Genomic DNA, 18,144 nt, shown 5'->3' with positions numbered 1-18,144 from the left:
TTATCTGTGAGAACAGGCATTGGCATGGCACTTTTGTAGCCAGCGTTTCAAGGTATTTACATGTCAGGTATGCTAAACATTCATATGCCTCTTCATGCTTCATCCACCATTCCAGAGGACATGCTAATGATGCTCATTAAAGAATAATGCGTTAATTAAATTTGTGATTGAACTCCTTGGGGGAGAATTGTATGTCTCCTGTTCTGTTTTACCTGCATTCTGCCATATATTTCACGTTTATAGCAGTCTTGGATGATGACCCAGCACATGTTTATTTTAAGAACACTTTCGCAGCAGATTCGACAAAACGCAAAGAAGGTACAAATGTGAGATTTCTAAGGATAGATACAGAACTCGAACCAAGGTTTAAGAATCTGAAGTGCCTTCCAAAATCTGAGAGGGATGAGGTGTGGAGCATGCTTTCAGATGTCTTAAAAGAGCAACACTCAGATGCGGAAACTATAGAACTTGAACCACCAGAAAAGAGAATCAAACGTCTGCTGATGGCATCTGACTTAGATGATGAAAATGGACATGCATCAGTCCACTCTGCTTTCGATTGTTATGGAGCAGAACCTGTCATCAGCATGGATGCATGTCTTCTTGAATGGTGGTTGAAGTATGAATTATAGAATCAAAGAATATTAAGGTTGGAACAGACCTCAGGAGGTCATCTAGTCTAATCCCCTGCTCAAAGCAGGACCAACATCAACTAAATCATCCCAGCCAAGGCTTTGTCAAGCTGGGCCTTAAAAACCTCTAAGGATGGAGATTCCACCACCTCCCTAGGTAACCCATTCCAGTGCTTCATCACCCTCCTAGTGAAATAGCGTTTCCTAATATCCAACCTAGACCTTCCCCACTGCAACTTGAGACCATTGCTCCTTGTTCTGACATCTGCCACCACTGAGAACAGCCTACCTCCATCCTCTTTGGAACCCCCCCCTCAGGTAGTTGAAGGCTGCTATCAGATCCCCCCTCACTCTTCTGCAGACTAAATAACCCCAGTTCCTTCAGCCTCTCCTCGTACGTCATGTGCCCCAGCCCCCTAATCATTTTTGTTGCCCTCCACTGGACTCTCTCCAATTTCTCAACATCCCTTCGGGGGGGGGGGGGGGGGACCAAAACTGCATGCAATACTCCAGGTGTGGCCTCACCAGTGCCAAAAAGAGGGGAATAATCACTTTCCTTGATCTGCTGGCAGTGCTCCTGCTAATACAGTCCAGTATGCCACTGGCCTTCTTGGCAACAAGGGCACACTGCAGACTCATACCCAGCTTCTCGTCCACTGTAATCCCCAGGTCCTTTTCTGCAGGACTGCTGCTTAGCAGCCTGTAGTGGTGCATGAGATTCTTCCTAAGTGCAGAACTATGCATTGTCCTTGTTGAACCTCATCAGATTTCTTTTGGCCCAATCTTCCAATTTGTCTAGGTCACTCTGGACCCTATCCCTACCCTCCAGCGTATCTACCTCTCCCCCCAGTTTAGTGTCATCTGCAAACTTGCTGAGGGTGCAATTAATCCCATCATCCAGATCATTAATAAAGATATTGAACAAAACTGGCCCCAGGATCGACCCCTGGGGCACTCTGCTTGATACCAGCTGCCAACTGGACATCGAGCTGTTGATCACTACCTGTTGAGCCAGACAATCTAGCCAGCTTTCTATCCACCTTATAGTCCATTCATCCAATCCATACTACTAAAACTTGCTGGCAAGAATACTGTGGGAGACCGTATCAAAAGCTTTGCTAAAGTCAAGATATTTCACATCCCCTGCTTTCCCCATATCCACAGAACCAGTTATCTCATCATAGAAGGCAATCAGGTTGGTCAGGCATGACTTTCCCTTGGTGAATCCATATTGAGTGTTCCTGATCACCTTCTTCTCCTCCAAGTGCTTCAAAATGGATTTCTTGAGGACCCGCTCCATGATTTTGTCAGGGACTGAAGTGAGGCTGAGTGGTCTGTAGTTCCCCGCGTTCTCCTTTTTCCCTTTTTTAAATATGGGCTCTATATTTGCCTTTTTCCAATCGTCCAGGACCGCCCCCGATCGCCACAAATTTTCCAAGATAATGGCCAATGGCTCTGCAATCACATCAGCCAACTCCCTCAACACCCTTGGACTGTGCATGTCCAGCTTTTCTAAATAGTCCTTAACCTGTTCTTCCACCACTCAGGGCTTCTCACCTACTCCCCAGTGCAGCAGTCTGGGAGCTGCCCTTGTCTGTGAAGACCGAGGCAAAAAAAGCATTGAGTACTTCAGCTTTTTCCACATCATCTGTCACTGTGTTGCCTCCTCCATTCAGTAAGGGTCCCACACTTTCCCTGACCACCTTCTTGTTGCTAACATACCTGTAGAAACCCTTCTTGTTACCCTTCTCATCCCTTGCTAGCTGCAACTCTAATTGTGCCTTGGTCTTCCTGATTACACCCCTGCATGCTTGAGCAATATTTAGTTATCTGTTCAAATTTCCTTCTTGTAAGCTTCCTTTTCGATTTCAAGCTCACCAAAGATTTCACTGTTAAGCTAAGCTGGTCGCCTGCCGTATTTGCTGTTCTTTCTGCACTTTGGGATGGATTGTTCCTGTTCCCTCAATAAGTCTTCCTTAAAATACAGCCAGCAATCCTGGCCTCCTGGCCTCCTCATATTAGCCTTCCAGGGTATCCTGCCCATCAGTTCCCGAAGGGAGTCTAAGTCTGCTTTTCTGAAGTTCAGGGTCCATATTTTGCTACTCTCCTTTCTTCCTTTTGTGAGGATCCTGAACTCGACCACTTCATGGTCACTGCTGCCTAGGTTGCCACCCACTTCTACTTCCCCTACCAATTCTTCCCTGTTTGTAAGCAGCAGGTCAAGAGGAGTATGGCCCCTAGTCAGTTCCTCCAGCACTTGTACCAGGAAGTTGTCCCCAACCCTTTCCAAAAACTTCCTGGATTGTCTGTGCACTGCTGTATTGCTCTTGTCAGGGTGATTGAAGTCCCCCATTAGAACCAGGGCCTGTGATCTGGAGACTTCAGTTAGTTGTCCGAAGAAAGCCTCGTCTACCTCATCCTTCTGATCTGGTGGTCTATAGCGCACACCCACCATGACATCACCCTTGTTGCTCTCGCCTCTCAACTTAACCCAAAGACTCTCAACAAGCTTTTCTCCAGTTTCAAACTGGAACTCTGAGCAGTCATACCTCTAACTTACATACTATGTAACTCTTCCACCTTTCCTCCCGTACCTGTCCTTCCTGAACAGTTTATACCCATACATGACAGTGCTCCAGTCATGTGAACTGCCCCACCAAGTTTCTGTTGTTCCAATCATATCATAGTTCCTTGATTGTGCCAGGACTTCCAATTCTTCCTGCTTGTTTCCCAGGCTTCTTGCGTTTGTGTACATGCACCTAAGAAAAGTAGCCAATTGCCCTACTTTCTCAGTATGAATCAGGAGGCTTCCCGTGTTGTACCCTCCTCCTTGTGTTTCCTCCTGGTATCCCACTCCCCCATTTACCTCTGGGCTTAGGTCACCATCCCCCGGCGAACCTAGTTTAAAGCTCTCCTCACTACGTTAGCAAGCCTGCCTGCAAAGATGCTCTTTGTTCTCTTCACTAGGTGGATCCCATCTCTTCCTAGGAATCCCTCTTTCCAGAACAACATCCCATGGTCAAAAAATCCAAAGCCCTCTCTCCGACACCACCTGTATAACCACACATTCACTTCCACAATTCAACAGTCCCTACCTGGGCCTTTTCCTTCAACAGGGAGGATGGATGAGAACAAGACTTGCGCCTCAAACTCCTTTATCCTTCTTCCCAGAGCCACTCAGTCTGCATTGATCCGCTCAAGGTCATTCTTGGCAGTATCAGTGGTGCCCACATGGAGAAGTAGGAAGGGCTAGTGGTCTGAGGTCTTGATCACTCTCTGCAAACACTCAGTCACATCCTGGATTCTAGCTCCAGGCAAGCAGCACACTTCTCGAGTCTCCCGGTCTGGTCGGCAGATGGATGACTCCGTCCCCCTTAGGAGGGAGTCCCCGACCACCACCACCCGTCTCCTCCTCTTGGGAGTGGTGGTCATGGAACCCCCATCCCTAGGATAATGCATCCCATGCCTTCTGGCTGATGGGGTCTCCTTCTGATACCTTCCCTCAGAGGGCTCTTCCAAATCCTTCTCTGCAATAGTACCTGTGGAAAGAGCCTCAAAATGGTTTCACACCTCTGTCTGCATTGGGGATACATAGGTTCTCCTCTTTCTTCTTCTGGAGGTCACCTGTTGCCAATACTCTTCCCCGTTCTGCACTGCACTCACTGATTCCTCAGCATGTTTTGCTTCCAGAACCAAACACTGACTTCTATCCAGAAAATCTTCATTTTCTCTGATGCAACGCAGGGTTGATACCTGGTTCTCTAATCCTCTAACCTTCTCTTCCAATATGCAGACCAGCTTGCACTTCGTACAGACTAAGTTGCTTCTTGTCCTCTGGGAGAAAGAGAAACCAGGCACATTTTGAGCAGGTCACGATAGCTGATCACTCACTATCCACGTCTTCCTTCTAAGAGGCTCCTCAGATGTTGTGTGTACTGCTCACAGGAGCCTGAAAGGCAGAAACACTCAATGCGAACTCCCCCCGGGTGAACTCCCAGGCAAACTCCCTCTGTTTGCCTGGGACATATGAATCTTTAGCACACCTGGCACGTAAATATCTTGCGATGCTGGCTACAACAGTTGTATGTGAAGGCCTGTTCTCACTTTCAGGTGACATTGTAAACAAGAAGCGGGCAGCATTTTCTCCTGCAAATTGTAACTAAACTTGTTTGTCTGAGCGATTGGCTGAAGTAGGACTGAGTGGACTTGTCGGTTCTAAAGTTTTACATTGTTTTATTTTTGAATGCAGTTATTTTTTGTACATAATTCTACATTTGTAAGTTCAACTTTCATGATAAAGAGATAGCACTACAGTATTTGTTTTAGGTGAATTGAAATATACTATTTCTTTTGTTTTTTACAGTGTAAATATTTGTAATAAAAAATAAATATAAAGTGAGCACTGTACACTTTGTATTCTGTGTTGTAATTGAAATCAATATATTTGAAAATGTAGAAAACACCCAAAAATATTTAAATAAATGGTATTCTATTATTGTTTAACAGTACGATTAATAGCACAATTAATCACAATTAATTTTTTTAATCACTTGACAGCCCTACGAAGAACCCAAACAAACAAGTCCAAATCAATGACGTTGCTCAGTGCTTGGCAAACATAAGAAGCTGAATTCTTTATAGTAAAAACTTTTGACATTGGCTATATTCTATTGAGAGGAGGTAGAGGACCTCATATAAAAAATCACCCTACTGTATTTTCTACTGCATGCATCCGATGAAGTGAGCTGTAGCTCACGAAAGCTTATGCTCAAATAAATTTGTTTGTCTCTAAGGTGCCACAGGTACTTCTTTTCTTTTTGCAGATACAGACTAACATGGCTGCTACTCTGTAATCTGGTTATGTGGCTGATGAGCCCCTTATTTCTGAAAATAAGTTCTGATTTTAAAACACCAGCATGACTGACCCAGGTCACAATGGAACTGTTTTTGCCAAGTTTTTTTACACTCACAAAAATCCTATAGGCAAAGTGGCTGTAAGTAACTTCTTCTACGATTGTTGTTGTCAATTCAGGGAAGAGAGTTTCTTGACTCTTTCAGTGGAAGAGTTGCACCTCCATGAGAAAAAAATTGAAAGGCATAAGCTTTGCTGAAACAAACAGGAATTTTAGAGCCAAACTAGTAGATATCTCTCAGCAGGCAGTTACCTCCACATGTGTTTAACAGTCTTGCTTTAAAGATGTCTCAGTTTCTATTCCTGTTTAGGCTCAGTGAAACCCACAGATTAACAGTTGCGCTACCATGACTTTGTTTATCCATTTTTCTGACTCATTAGAGTTCTTAGGTGCCTTCATATAGAGCAAGTATCAGTAACACTGTAGCAACCTTTTAGCACTCTCCTTCTGGTTAATTTCCTTCAGATATGTAGTAGTGATTAACATCTCTACCATTCCTATTTCACATCCTTCATAATTCTCCTACAAAGAAGAGACTAAGCTCTTGGGGTCATTATATGAGTGTACACTACCGAATACAATGGGGCCCATTTTTGATGGGACCTCTACACACTATTGCAATACAAGTCATAAATATGAATACATTTATGAACAAATCTATTGGGCATATACACAAGTGTTGAAGGCTGAAGGGGAAACTCTTTCAAATGTGTAAATGTTGGATCCCCTTCAGACAATGATTTTAGCATGTTAATTTTTACCACTCTGAGTAGCAAACATGTATTGACTTGAGCCTAGTGGAGGTAGAAGGTTTTGGTTCTTCTTGTTGTTACAAGCATCATTAATGTTACTAGAAATCCGTGTGTTATGGTTACGGGGCTAGTTGAACCTCTGTCCCCTTTCTGGTGTCTCTGAGTGCACCCCCTCAGGCTTCATTCATTTACCTATCTTATCACAAAATGTCAGAGTTCTCCCACTCTTAGGGCCCGGGGTTACGGTACCATGTATCAACCATTCTTACTCCAGGTGACTGAGTTCAGGAGCCTGTGGTTCTTCCCTTTGTGTATCTGTGACCACTGGTATATAGTGACTAGAGCAGGGTGAGCAAACTTTTTGGCCCGAGGGCCACATCTGGCAATAGAAATGGAATGGCGGGCCATGAATGCTCACAAAATTGGGGTGGGGGTCAGGGCTCTGGTTGGGGGTGTGGGCTCCGGGTGGGCCAGAAATGAGGAGTTCATGGTGCGGGAGGGGGCTCCTGGCTGGGGCGGAGGAGTGGAGTGCAGGGTAGGGGTGTGTGAGGGCTCTGGCTGGGGCTGCGGGCTCGGGGGTGGGGCTGGTGATGAGGAGTTTGGGGTGTAGGAGGGTGCTCCGGGCTGGAACCAAGGGGTTTGGAGGGAGGGAGGGGGATCAGGGCTGAGGCAGGGAGTTGGGGCATGGGAAGGGGTGTAGGCTCCGGCTGGGGATGTGGGCTCTGGGGTGGGGCTGGGGATGAGGGGTTTGGGGTGCAGGAGGGTGCTTTGGGCTGGGATTGAGGCGTTCGGACGGCAGATGGGGGATCAGGGTTGGAGCAGAGGGTTGGGGCACGGGGAGAGGCTCAGGGGTGCATGCTCCAGGTGGCGCTTACCTCAAGCGGCTCCTGGAAGAAGCAGCATGTCCCTTCTCTGGGTCCTACACGGGGGCGCGGCCAGGTGGCTCTGCACGCTGCCCTGTGCACAGGCACTGCCCCTGCAGCTCCCATTGGCTGCAGTTCCTGGCCAATGGGAACTGCAGGTGCAGTGCTTGGGGTGGGGACAGCGTACAGAGCGGAAGCCCCTGGCTGCCCCTACGCTGGAGCGCCGGAGTGGGGCCATGCGGCTGCTTCCAAGAGCCGCATGAAGCAGCCCCCGACCCGACTCACAGTGGGAGCTCAAGAGCTGGATTAAAACAGCTGGTGGGCCGGATGTGGCCCGCGGGCCGTAGTTTGTCCACCCCTCAAACTTCTTAAAACAAAGTATTGTTTGTTTTAGCAGCAGGAACAAAGCTTTTAGAGAAAAAAGAATTTGAAAACCACCATTTACACACACCTATCTTACCTAAATCCCTAACATCCTGTGATGGTGATCTAAGCATGGGGACCTTCTCCAGACACTCCCAGCAGTCCTGTCTCATTCTGGTTTCCCTGAACAGCTACCTTCCTCCCTTGAGAGAATGTCCCTTTAAACCCTGCTTTGTATTTTTTTTGATCTTCTCTGTTCCCAGGCTTTGGTCATAGAATCATAGAATATCAGAGTTGGAAGGGACCTCTGGAGGTCATCTAGTCCAACCCCCTGCCCAGAGCAGGACCAATCCCAACTAAACCATCCCAGCCAGGGCTTTGTCAAGCCTGACCTTAAAAACCTCTAAGGAAGGGGATTCCACCACCTCCCTAGGTAACGCATTCCAGTGTTTCACCACCCTCCTAGTGAAAAAATTTTTCCTAATATCCAATCTAAATCTCCCCCGCTGCAACTTGAGACCATTACTCCTTGTTCTGTCATCTGCTATCAACTGAGAATAGTCTAGATCCATCCTCTTTGGATCCACCTTTCAGGTAGTTAAAAGCAGCTATCAAATCCCCCCTCGTTCTTCTCTTCCGTAGACTAAACAATCCCAGTTCCCTCAGCCTCTCCTCATAAGTCATGTGTTCCAGACCCCTAATCATTTTTGTTGCCCTTCGCTGGACTCTCTCCAATTTCTCAACATCCTTCTTGTAGTGTGGGGCCCAAAACTGGACACAGTACTCCAGATGAGGCCTCACCGATGTCGAATAGAGGGGAACGATCACGTCCCTCGATCTGCTGGCAATGCCCCTACTTATACAAACCAAAATGCCATTGACCTTCTTGGCAACAAGGGCACACTGTTGACTCATATCCAGCTTCTTGTCCACTGTCACCCCAAGGTCCTTCTCTGCAGAACTGCTGCCTAGCCATTCGGTCCTTAGTCTGTAGCGGTGCATTAGGTTCTTCCATCCTAAGTGCAGGACTCTGCACTTGTCCTTGTTGAACCTCATCAGATTTCTTTTGGCCCAATCCTCCAATTTGTCTAGGGCCCTCTGGATCCTATCCCTACCCTCCAGCGTGTCTACCACTCCTCCCAGTTTAGTGTCATCTGCAAACTTGCTGAGGGTGCAATCCACACCATTCTCCAGATCATTAATGAAGATATTGAACAAAACCGGCCCCAGGACCGACCCTTGGGGCACTCCGCTAGATACCGGCTGCCAACTAGACATGGAGCCATTGATCACTACCCGTTGAGCCCGACAATCTAGCCAGCTTTCTACCCACCTTGTAGTGCATTCATCCAGCCCATACTTCTTTAACTTCTTTAACTTGGTCCTTCTGGCCAAACCAGTCCTGAAGACTCAGCAGAAGACTGAGACAGAGTTTTCAGAGCGACTGGTTCTGGCGTTGTCCCATAACAATTCTCAAGTGTTTGCTAGGGGAGGCTTGTTTTGAGCCACTCTTTCTCCCTCCTGCCTATTTTTTCAGGCAGACGTCTAATGAGTTAACCCACTATATTCATGCAATATATATCTCAGTAATCAGGCCAATATACAGTACTCATAAATTGTTATGGAACAGCTCCAACTCCGTTTTGCCATGGCAGAGAAGAGTCTTGCATTTTGTCATGAAGTGAGTCAGGATTGCAGTCATGCTCAGCACTTTTGGAAGGGGGTTCAGAGCCGGGGTCAGCTATTGAGAAAGGTATGACTCCAGCTCCCACCCTAAATACCTCAAAAAGTGATCCAGTCTTCACTCCTGGATTATTTGGGCCCAACTCTCTTCCCAGTTTCACCTTCGCAACACTGTTACCTTCAATGGAATCGCACTGGTATAAATGAGAGAAATTGACCCTTTATCTAGATTTTTCCCTCCACAGATTGTAAACTGAAGCACAAAGAGTTAATAGAGTATCAGCCTTTCTTACCAGATAAAGTAAGTTATCTCACCTCCCCCTTTTAAGGGCCCCAAACAGCAAAGTGCAGAGTGCATCTTGAAAGGTTCAGAGCACCTGTAACTCTGTAGGAATTGAGGGTACTCGGTGTCAGGAATCACTGCAGTTGAGCCAGTTTTCAGGCAACCTAACAAGTGCACCTGGCCTGTAGAAGGCTACCTGCTTGGCTACACTGCCTGATTGGTTGGAAGAATCAGAAAACCGAATCTTAAGCCCAACTGCAGTTCAGCAGTTGCTTGAAACATCTGTGTATGGCTGTAATAGCTCCTCCTTGTTCTAGGACCTTCTCCTGCTTTGTTCTAGCCTTGGCCCCAGCCCTGCTCTGCCTTGCCTTGCTCCTGGTAATCCAGTCCTTACCCTCAGCTTTGATTCCTGACTTTGGCTTTGACCCTTGGCTCTGACATCTGGCCTCTGACACTGGTTTAGACTCTTGGTTCAGATTCCTAATTACTAACTAGACATGATTCCTGCTCCAACCACTAGCCATGACCACCCAGGTCCACCGCAGTCACTCATATTCAGCACCTTTGCACTTTCTGGCCCTTGGATGTCATTGCAGAAATGAGCCCCCTATGCAATGAGAATCCGTCCTTCAGGTTTTGTTAACTATACCAAGGTCTTGCAAAGCATTCCATGTCTCCTATCCATTGGACAGCCATTATTTATAGAATTAATATTTCTTTCTTTGAATTAGTCTTTCATTCACTGTTTAATCTGAGAATAAAACTGGATCTTCCTTATCTACTTTTTTTCTTTAATGAAAATTCAAAGACCCTAATCCTTTCTTCTCACTCCAGATAATCTCAGACTATCAAGTGACCTTTGGGAATTAAGCTAATAGCCTGAGCTCCAAAGGTTATGCTTATTATGATGATGAGAAAAATAATTACACCATCATCTGCTTGAATATCCGTATATGCTTTCCCCTCAAAGGCCCTGACGTTAGTGGCTCTGTCACTCTTGTTTTGTTTAACCCCAGATTCCCCTGCCCTAAGATCTCTGCACATTTAACTCGGTTCAAGTTAATACCTTGTAAATTCTCTTTTTAATTTAAAATTTATTTCACTATTGGCAACAGGTCACTTTTATCTAGTAGGATCACCCTGCAAATCCATTTCCTGATTTCTTCCTTTTTGTTTTGACTTCTTAAAAATGTGTGCCTATCCTGTCACCCTAGGAGCTTACACAGTAAAACATGAACAGCTACACAATACATAACTAACATATTCTCTCAACTTCTGCCTGTCAGATTTAATGGATATCATTCCCATTTTACCCATCTCCTTCTCAAAAGAGAGTGGGGGGAAAGAGAGGTCTCAGAAAACAAAGCCAACTGAAGTGCTGTAAGACCGAAAATCTTGTCTGAAATGCCTTGGGAATTAATTCAAAAGCTTATGTGACCATTTGCAGACAAGCAGTTGTGAGTCGCTGAGAATAGGGTCTTTCTCTGAGAACCTTATTCATGGCCAGATCATCTACTGAAGTCTTTCAGGCCTCCACCCCAACCCAGAGGAAGTCAACCCAATCCTTCTGTGGGCAAATGCAGTTATGAGGCAGAAAATGGAGTTTCCTGAGAAACCTTCTTTTCTTCTAAACCAAGTTTGATCGTAAATATTTTCTCAAATAAATAATGTTTCTGGAGATATAAAGCTTCTGTTTGCAAGACTGTATAGGTGTGGCCACACATAAATTGGTTCTTAAACACAGCATTTTGAGGATTATCGAAACCACTGCAGCATGAGTCAGTAGGAGCAGGTCTAATGGTGCTGAGTCGTAGTGAAAAATACATTAAAGCTCGTTAGAGCATGTGTATGCTTTGAATTAGTTAAGTAATATGTGATTTAATCAAGGCTTTTTAAGGTTTTTGTCAAAGTCTCAAATTTCATGTGGTCTCAAAACTAGTAGGCCAAATTCTGTACTCAGTGACAACCATAAAATCTGACTGAGTACAGAATTTGGCCTTGTGTCTCAAAGCTAATCCAGAGTAGGTCACAAAATGCATAGGTCACAAATAAGCACATTCAGTAACAAGCCTTAATAATGTCTTCCATTTGAAAGGCAATAAAGTGAGGCTGCCACCACACGCACATTCATAACAGATATTCCATAAAGGCTGCAAAAAATGATAAAATCATAGCTTTACTTAAAAGGGCCTATCTAAGTGTGTGTTGTTTTTGTGTCTTAAATAGACATAGGAAGAATCGTGAGGCAGCCAGTGAGCTTCTGATGAGGTTGAAAGACAACAGAGATCTTCAAAAGTTTCTTCAGGACTGCCAGGAGGTAGGTTATGTCACTTGGCTATAATCTTTAAAAACCTGAACCTGCAGCATTATGAGCATCTCAACTTGCATTCAGTGGGAGCTGAGGGCTCTCAGAATCTCACAGGATCAGGCCTTAAATGCACATCTGATATGTATCAAATGATCCTGACATCTAAGAGTGAAGTGAATGCTTTCTGCTCTGTTGTTATTGGGGGCTCCATCATGGTCTCGGTTTCCTCTCCATCATATTAAGTTAAGGAGAGGAAAAAAAGTTGCTAAAAGAAGCACAAACTTGAAGCTATGGTTATGGAATCTGGAAGGCATTAGCACTGGGTTTCTGTATTAAGAATTGTTTCACCTGTGTGTTGTGTGTTCTGAAATATGGCTTATCCACATGGCTTCTACAAGACATTAGTAAAAGGAACACAAGGCAATAAACATGGGCTGAGTAGGAATAAATTGGATAGTTTCTAATGTGGTGTTTATCTGATGGTTTGTTTTATTTCTTAAAACATTTTCTGTCCAGATCTCCTATCGTTGGACATGTGCCTTTTGCACTGCAGGCAATATTTAAAATTGGAAATAATCTTTCTCTTAACATGTGGAATTAGTCTAGTGATTATCGGGTTACTTCATGCATCACTGACAACACACATTAAAATTAGCTGTGCAAACCTGAGACCCTCAATGAGGTGGTTGGGAAATAGCTGTTTTAAATTTTAAATTTCAGTTTATCAGCCATACCTCTCAACCACATAATGCAGAACACAAGCCACAAAGATGATTTTGTACAATAGTTGGAAATAATTGCTAATTCCATAGGAGAAACATACAAAATATCATTCATAACCTGAACAAATGATGTTTACTGAAGGCAGTGCAGTTGCATTCGTGCAAGTCCACAGTTGAGTGGCATTTGCTTGTATAGCCATGAATCTGGCCCAAATTGTATTACCGCATTAGTAAAAACATTACAAATTAATAAAAATTCTGCTGGTATTGGCAGTTTGTTCTTCCCTCCTACGGAGTACTAATAATAACAAAGAACCATCTGGTTCTCTGGACTTTGGCCTTGGTGTGAATGTTGATGTGCTCTCCAGATTCTAAACCTATACCTGGCCAACAGGAATTTGGATTTTACATTAGTGTTAATACAAAATCTCTCTTTAGGTCTAGTTCAGCCTGTTAGAATGTGAGTAGTGAAGGGGTGCAAGGAGCCATTCACAGCTGCAAGCTCTGTGCTCTCTGGGACTCAATGATCACTCCGTCTTAGCTCCCTTAGAGCACAAGCCATCCTGAAGGGTTGGAGAGGAGACAGAGCTATTCCTCACCCTTACCCTGCACTCCCTTCTTCAACTAATGGAGTTTCAGGGACAGAGAGGTGAACACAGTGAAGGGATAGTTCAGCATGTACACCCCTCATCCCACGCTATCTAGTGCTCCTGGAGGCTGTGTGTCTTCCTGAAATACACTGCCTCACAGAGCTGCCCCTGAAGTGATACTGCTCCGTGTTGTTCCCAACATGGGGCTAAGAATGGGTTAGAAGACCTGATCTGATCCTCAGGCCTCTGCTTCTATATTCCAATATCCCCAATTGATCCCTTACCTTCCCTGCATATTCCTGGTTACAGATGTATCCCATTTCATCACTGTCAACAGTAACCTAAGAAAGTTTTTTAAGGGGTCAGTTCCTTTCACAGTACTATCAGTCTCACGATTAGCCACACAATCTAGCTGTGGCACCGTGCTGAGAACACCCCATGGCACACAGTTCTTCCTTTCTGTGGCTAGGTGGAGCACAGGAAGAAAACAGGATAATGCTCATACGGACAGCTCAGTTATAAGAACTAAAAACATATCTTTTCTCCAGCCCATAGGGAATGGACAAGGCAACAGGTTTACTTTTTTAGCCATCAGGTATACTGCTACGTTGTTAATAACTGGACATCATTCTTTATGTCTCTTTCTCCCATTCATAAACATGGATGTATCAAATAAATCTACTGAATGAACAAAATTAAAGTATGACACCAGTGAAATCCTAGCAGATAATGATAGAATTCCTGAATTTTGCGCCTTGAAAGCTTAATTTTGCCATTTCATTTCCTTTATATCCTCGTCTCTAGGTAGCCTACCACTGAAGAGATTTGTAAAGCTGAGTTTCCACTGTTAATGCTTAGAAGTCCCAGCACTTTCTGGTCTGATTTCTCTTGAGAAGTCAGTAAAAGAAGGTTTTGGCTGAATTCCACATGTCAGACCTGCTCCATCTGTTCATTTAGTGCCAGCAGGTTTGGTCATAAGTTTTAGACGTTTATGAACCTTGCACTTCCAGATAAGCTTTGGCAATTTGCTTATTTACAGTGTCTAGGAAGAGTAAGGAAAATGATTTCATTTCCCAAGAGTCAATGGTGGAAACTGTGCTATGAGACACAGGTCCAATAAGTGGGAGAATATCTAGTATCCGGCTCCCTTTGGCATTAAGGACCAAATCCTGGTTTCATTGAAGCCAATGGCAAAACTCCCATTGATCTCAGTAGGACAAAGATTTAGCCTTACTAGAATACATGCATCTGTTTTTTCCAAGGCAGTATTTCTGGGAATGAACTGCTACTGAAACATCATTCTGTCTATATCAGTACAGAAAATGCTGGCTTTCAGCTACCAATACCTGTCTCTGCTGGTTTCAAAGACAAGCTTTTAATGTTGATGCCTAAAAATCCTTGCTTGGAACTCCTTTGTGAGCCAGAAGAGGTAAACAGGGAACTGGGAATCAACATCTGGGTTTTATGCCTTATTGCCACTGGCTGTATGACATTTCTCTTTGATGTGCCTCAGTTTATCTCATCTGTAAAGCAGGGAAAATGGTACATTCCTTTGTGAAGCACATCAGGATCCCCAGTTGGGGTAATGTTGCCATTGAGAGAAAACAGACAAATGGGAGGCAAGCACATAATTACTAGAGTGTAACACCTGTCTCTTTTCTGGAAAGTTAAGTGTACAATTACTGATTTAGAGCTGTATAATAATGTATTTCTTAATATGGACTCTGACTGTTAAACCTTCAGAGTCCATATGTTCCCTGCCAATATGCCTATTAGAACTGTAACCCCCTGAGACCTATAATAGCTGTGTTAAGATGGGCATTGTTTTTTAGTTAGATTCAGTAAAAAGATCAGATGACGATTTTTCTGACTCTGTTTATATGTTTTCTATTTTTACGGAGATTAACCATGCTCTTTAATGACCTTTTAAAAATTTTCATGAATTGTAAATGGAGTTTGTTGTCCAAGAACTCTGACTGAGTAGTGGTGATCTGGAAAATTTTACTGATCTGTTCCATTACTCTAGCCCACATAGTGTTTTATTTATAGGATGGTGCATATTGCAGAATTGGCCTGGTTAGTAACAAAGCTTAGGTTTTGTTTACATATTTTCCTCTTGGATGGTGACTCTAAAGATGCAGAATGTGCATCTTCTCATGAGTTTTTGTAAGTGTTCTGTGCTGCATTTCTTCACAATTAAAAAAAAAAAAACAGCTAGGAATGATTGAGACCACTCAGATGTGAGCTTCAACAGAGGAAAGTTGTGGGCTTTTTTTAGTGTTAGTAACGAGCATTGTTTTTGCTTTTTCTCACTACCTCTGCTATTGGCCAAAAAGATATTTTTTAAATTTTATTTGTTTCTTCAGTTTTGGTATGAAAATTCTCATTGTTGATATATTTTAGGACAATCAAAGCAAAAAGGAATGAACTGTATTCATATAAAGGGGAATGGAATTCAGGTTTTGTTTGAATTACAGGAGTATGTTTAATGAATATTAGGAAACAGCATTTAAAAAAAGAAAGAAATAGTCCTTGAGTATTGAAGAACCTAGTGAAAATTAGACAAAGAAATTGATATCATTTAGTACATGTACATGAATTGTGTGTGTATATTCATATAATGAGAGTGATATAGACATAATGTGAAGTTCCTACAAAAACTTCTTTGTAAGACGCTGTTTTGATATAGGTGTAGGGATAGAACTTCTGATTCAATGCAGATTTACTAACGTAGATCTCTGCACTTGTGTAAAGTCACACTGACATCAGTGGAAGTCCACGCAGGTGAGGGGTCCACACTACAGTATCTTAATATAGGGTTAGGGTTCTAAGTAGGACATTTCTGAGAGAATCTTTAAGACTGTGTTGGTAGCATGTGGGTCAGACTTCTGCCTACAGAGAAATAGAGGAAACATACTGTCGATGATACCAATAACTAGAACACTTGCACCTGACCCAGCTCCCATTGGACTCAGTGGGAGCTTTGTAGTTGACTTCAGTGGAGATAGGGTTGGGCCCTTTATCACTGCACCGAGGGATGGCCTCTGTAGTAATGTCAATAACACATTTGATGGAATAGTCTCTTTTTACGAATACAGACTAACACGGCTGTTACTCTGAAACTAGTCTCTTTTAATAGCCTGTGTTAAAATGTTAGAGATGTTGAGTCTTCACGACAGGGGCATGGTGAGAGAATGTAAACTGGCAGGGAAGATGGTGAGGCTCTCCCATGGAGGACATTTTGAAGGGGCCAAAAATTAATCTTCTGTTCCACCCTCTCAGTTATTTGTCTTTTGGTGGATGGAGCTGTCTATGTACATGCAAGGAAGGGTAGCAGCCATGCAAGTTTTCCTACACTGCCCTGAAAATGTATTTCTGTCTCTCTCTATGTGGTGCCTATATGGTGCTAGTAAACATAATAGAGGTGTCAAACACATTATTAAGATAAGCACAAAGCTGAACTTCCACCCTGGCCCAGAAGTATCTCTTCTTGAGGGGCTCGGGGAGCTCAGTATTCATAACCATTGAATGTGTGGCCTTGCTACTGACTCTGCCAAAAAGTAAGCCAGCAAATAGCTAAGGGCCAAATTAAAGCCAGGCCGTGTAAGCATTATACAATATTTGGTAATCAGCGTAGCCAGCGGAGGCCTTGATCAATGTTGTATATAATTGTGTATCTGCCACAGTTTTCCCAAGTGTCAATCAAGTACAGTCTAAAGGAGACAGAGGTGTTTTGATCTACTGCAAGTATTAAACATGTAGGGCCCCAGCCAAAGCTCACTGGAATCAATGGGAGTCTCTCCAGTTTCTTCATTAGGCTTTGGATTAGGCCCATACCGTAAAATACAAATGTTGGTTATTTGTATATTGTAGATGTCGTTTACATTTAATAGAGAGAGCCCCAGACAAGAATCCTGGCTTCAAACAGCTCCCAGATCTGATCCAAACTTCTTGCCTCTATCTTTGGAATGTGCCAGCCTAAACCTTACTTCTTAATACCCTCAAATGTTCTACCCACCTCTGATTCCATACTACAGACAGTTTAAAAAATCTTAAACAGTCATATTCTTTTCCACATTTTTTCAGCTGTCACTCTGGATCAATGAGAAGATGCTCACAGCCCAGGATATGTCTTATGATGAAGCAAGGAATCTGCACAGTAAATGGCTAAAACACCAGGCATTTATGGCAGAACTTGCATCCAACAAAGAATGGCTGGAGAAAATTGAAAAGGTAAATAAAGAACATTTTATAAACTTCCTCTCTTTTTAAATCATGGTTGTCTTCAGAGAAATGACTGTAAAAATGTCTTCTCTTTACTCAACAGATAAAACCCCTATTGTCTTTGAGTCATCTATTCAATTTAGACCAAAAAAGTTTTTATCATTGCTGACCAAATACAGTTATGAAAAGCAAGTCTGTTCAGTTTATCTTTGTGGCTATCTCCCAGTTTGTTTCATCCTCTGTGTAATCCAATCCATTCTGTTCTATTTCTCATCAATCTAATCTTTGTGATATTTTCTGTCAGTTTAAGATATCCAGGTTTTTGTAGTGCATGCACTAGCCAGTTTGCCAATTCCGTCGAATTGCCAAGTCGTCCTTACTTGTAATGATGTAAGGAGGAAAACACAAGTTATTTTCAGGTGCCAGGGTTGGAAAGTACAAAAACCATCATTTTGATTTATAAACTGTACACAGTAATTATGCGGATCATGGAAAGAAAATAACTATATAACCCCATGGTGCCATCCTGACTCACTGTTTTTGTAGTATAATCACAATACTAATCAGAAAACAAACCTCATGTGAAAAGTTAAAGCTCAGCCTGTTTTGTTAACAAATAACATCGCCATTGAGCTAGATCAAGTGATTTTAATGGCTTTAATGTGCTGTACTATTTTTTCTGCTTCCTTGTTTGAAAGAAAGAACACTGGAACATTAAGAAATTCTCATCTTTAGCTCTGACAGTGGGTTTGTGTTCGCTGTAAGTTAGCATAATTGCTCATTTCCTTCCCACTTTGGCACTCTTTGTATC

General features: G+C 43.3%; 1 protein-coding gene across 3 annotated transcripts in view; it reads left to right on the top strand.

Moving 5' to 3' along the window:
- Positions 1 to 18,144, top strand: part of SPTBN1 (spectrin beta, non-erythrocytic 1) — a 212,457-nt gene that overhangs the window by 151,032 nt on the left and 43,281 nt on the right. For all 3 annotated transcript variants that reach the window (XM_074949401.1, XM_074949399.1, XM_074949400.1), the window contains 2 exons: positions 11,716 to 11,806; positions 17,196 to 17,342. In XM_074949401.1, the coding sequence (XP_074805502.1) occupies positions 11,716 to 11,806; positions 17,196 to 17,342 (238 nt within the window). The remainder of the gene's footprint in view (positions 1 to 11,715; positions 11,807 to 17,195; positions 17,343 to 18,144) is intronic.

The sequence above is a fragment of the Natator depressus genome, chromosome 3, assembly GCF_965152275.1.
Source record: "Natator depressus isolate rNatDep1 chromosome 3, rNatDep2.hap1, whole genome shotgun sequence".
Lineage (NCBI taxonomy): Eukaryota > Metazoa > Chordata > Testudines > Cheloniidae > Natator > Natator depressus.
Note: the sequence above shows the minus strand (reverse complement) of the source record. Positions and strands in the feature narration are given on the sequence as shown.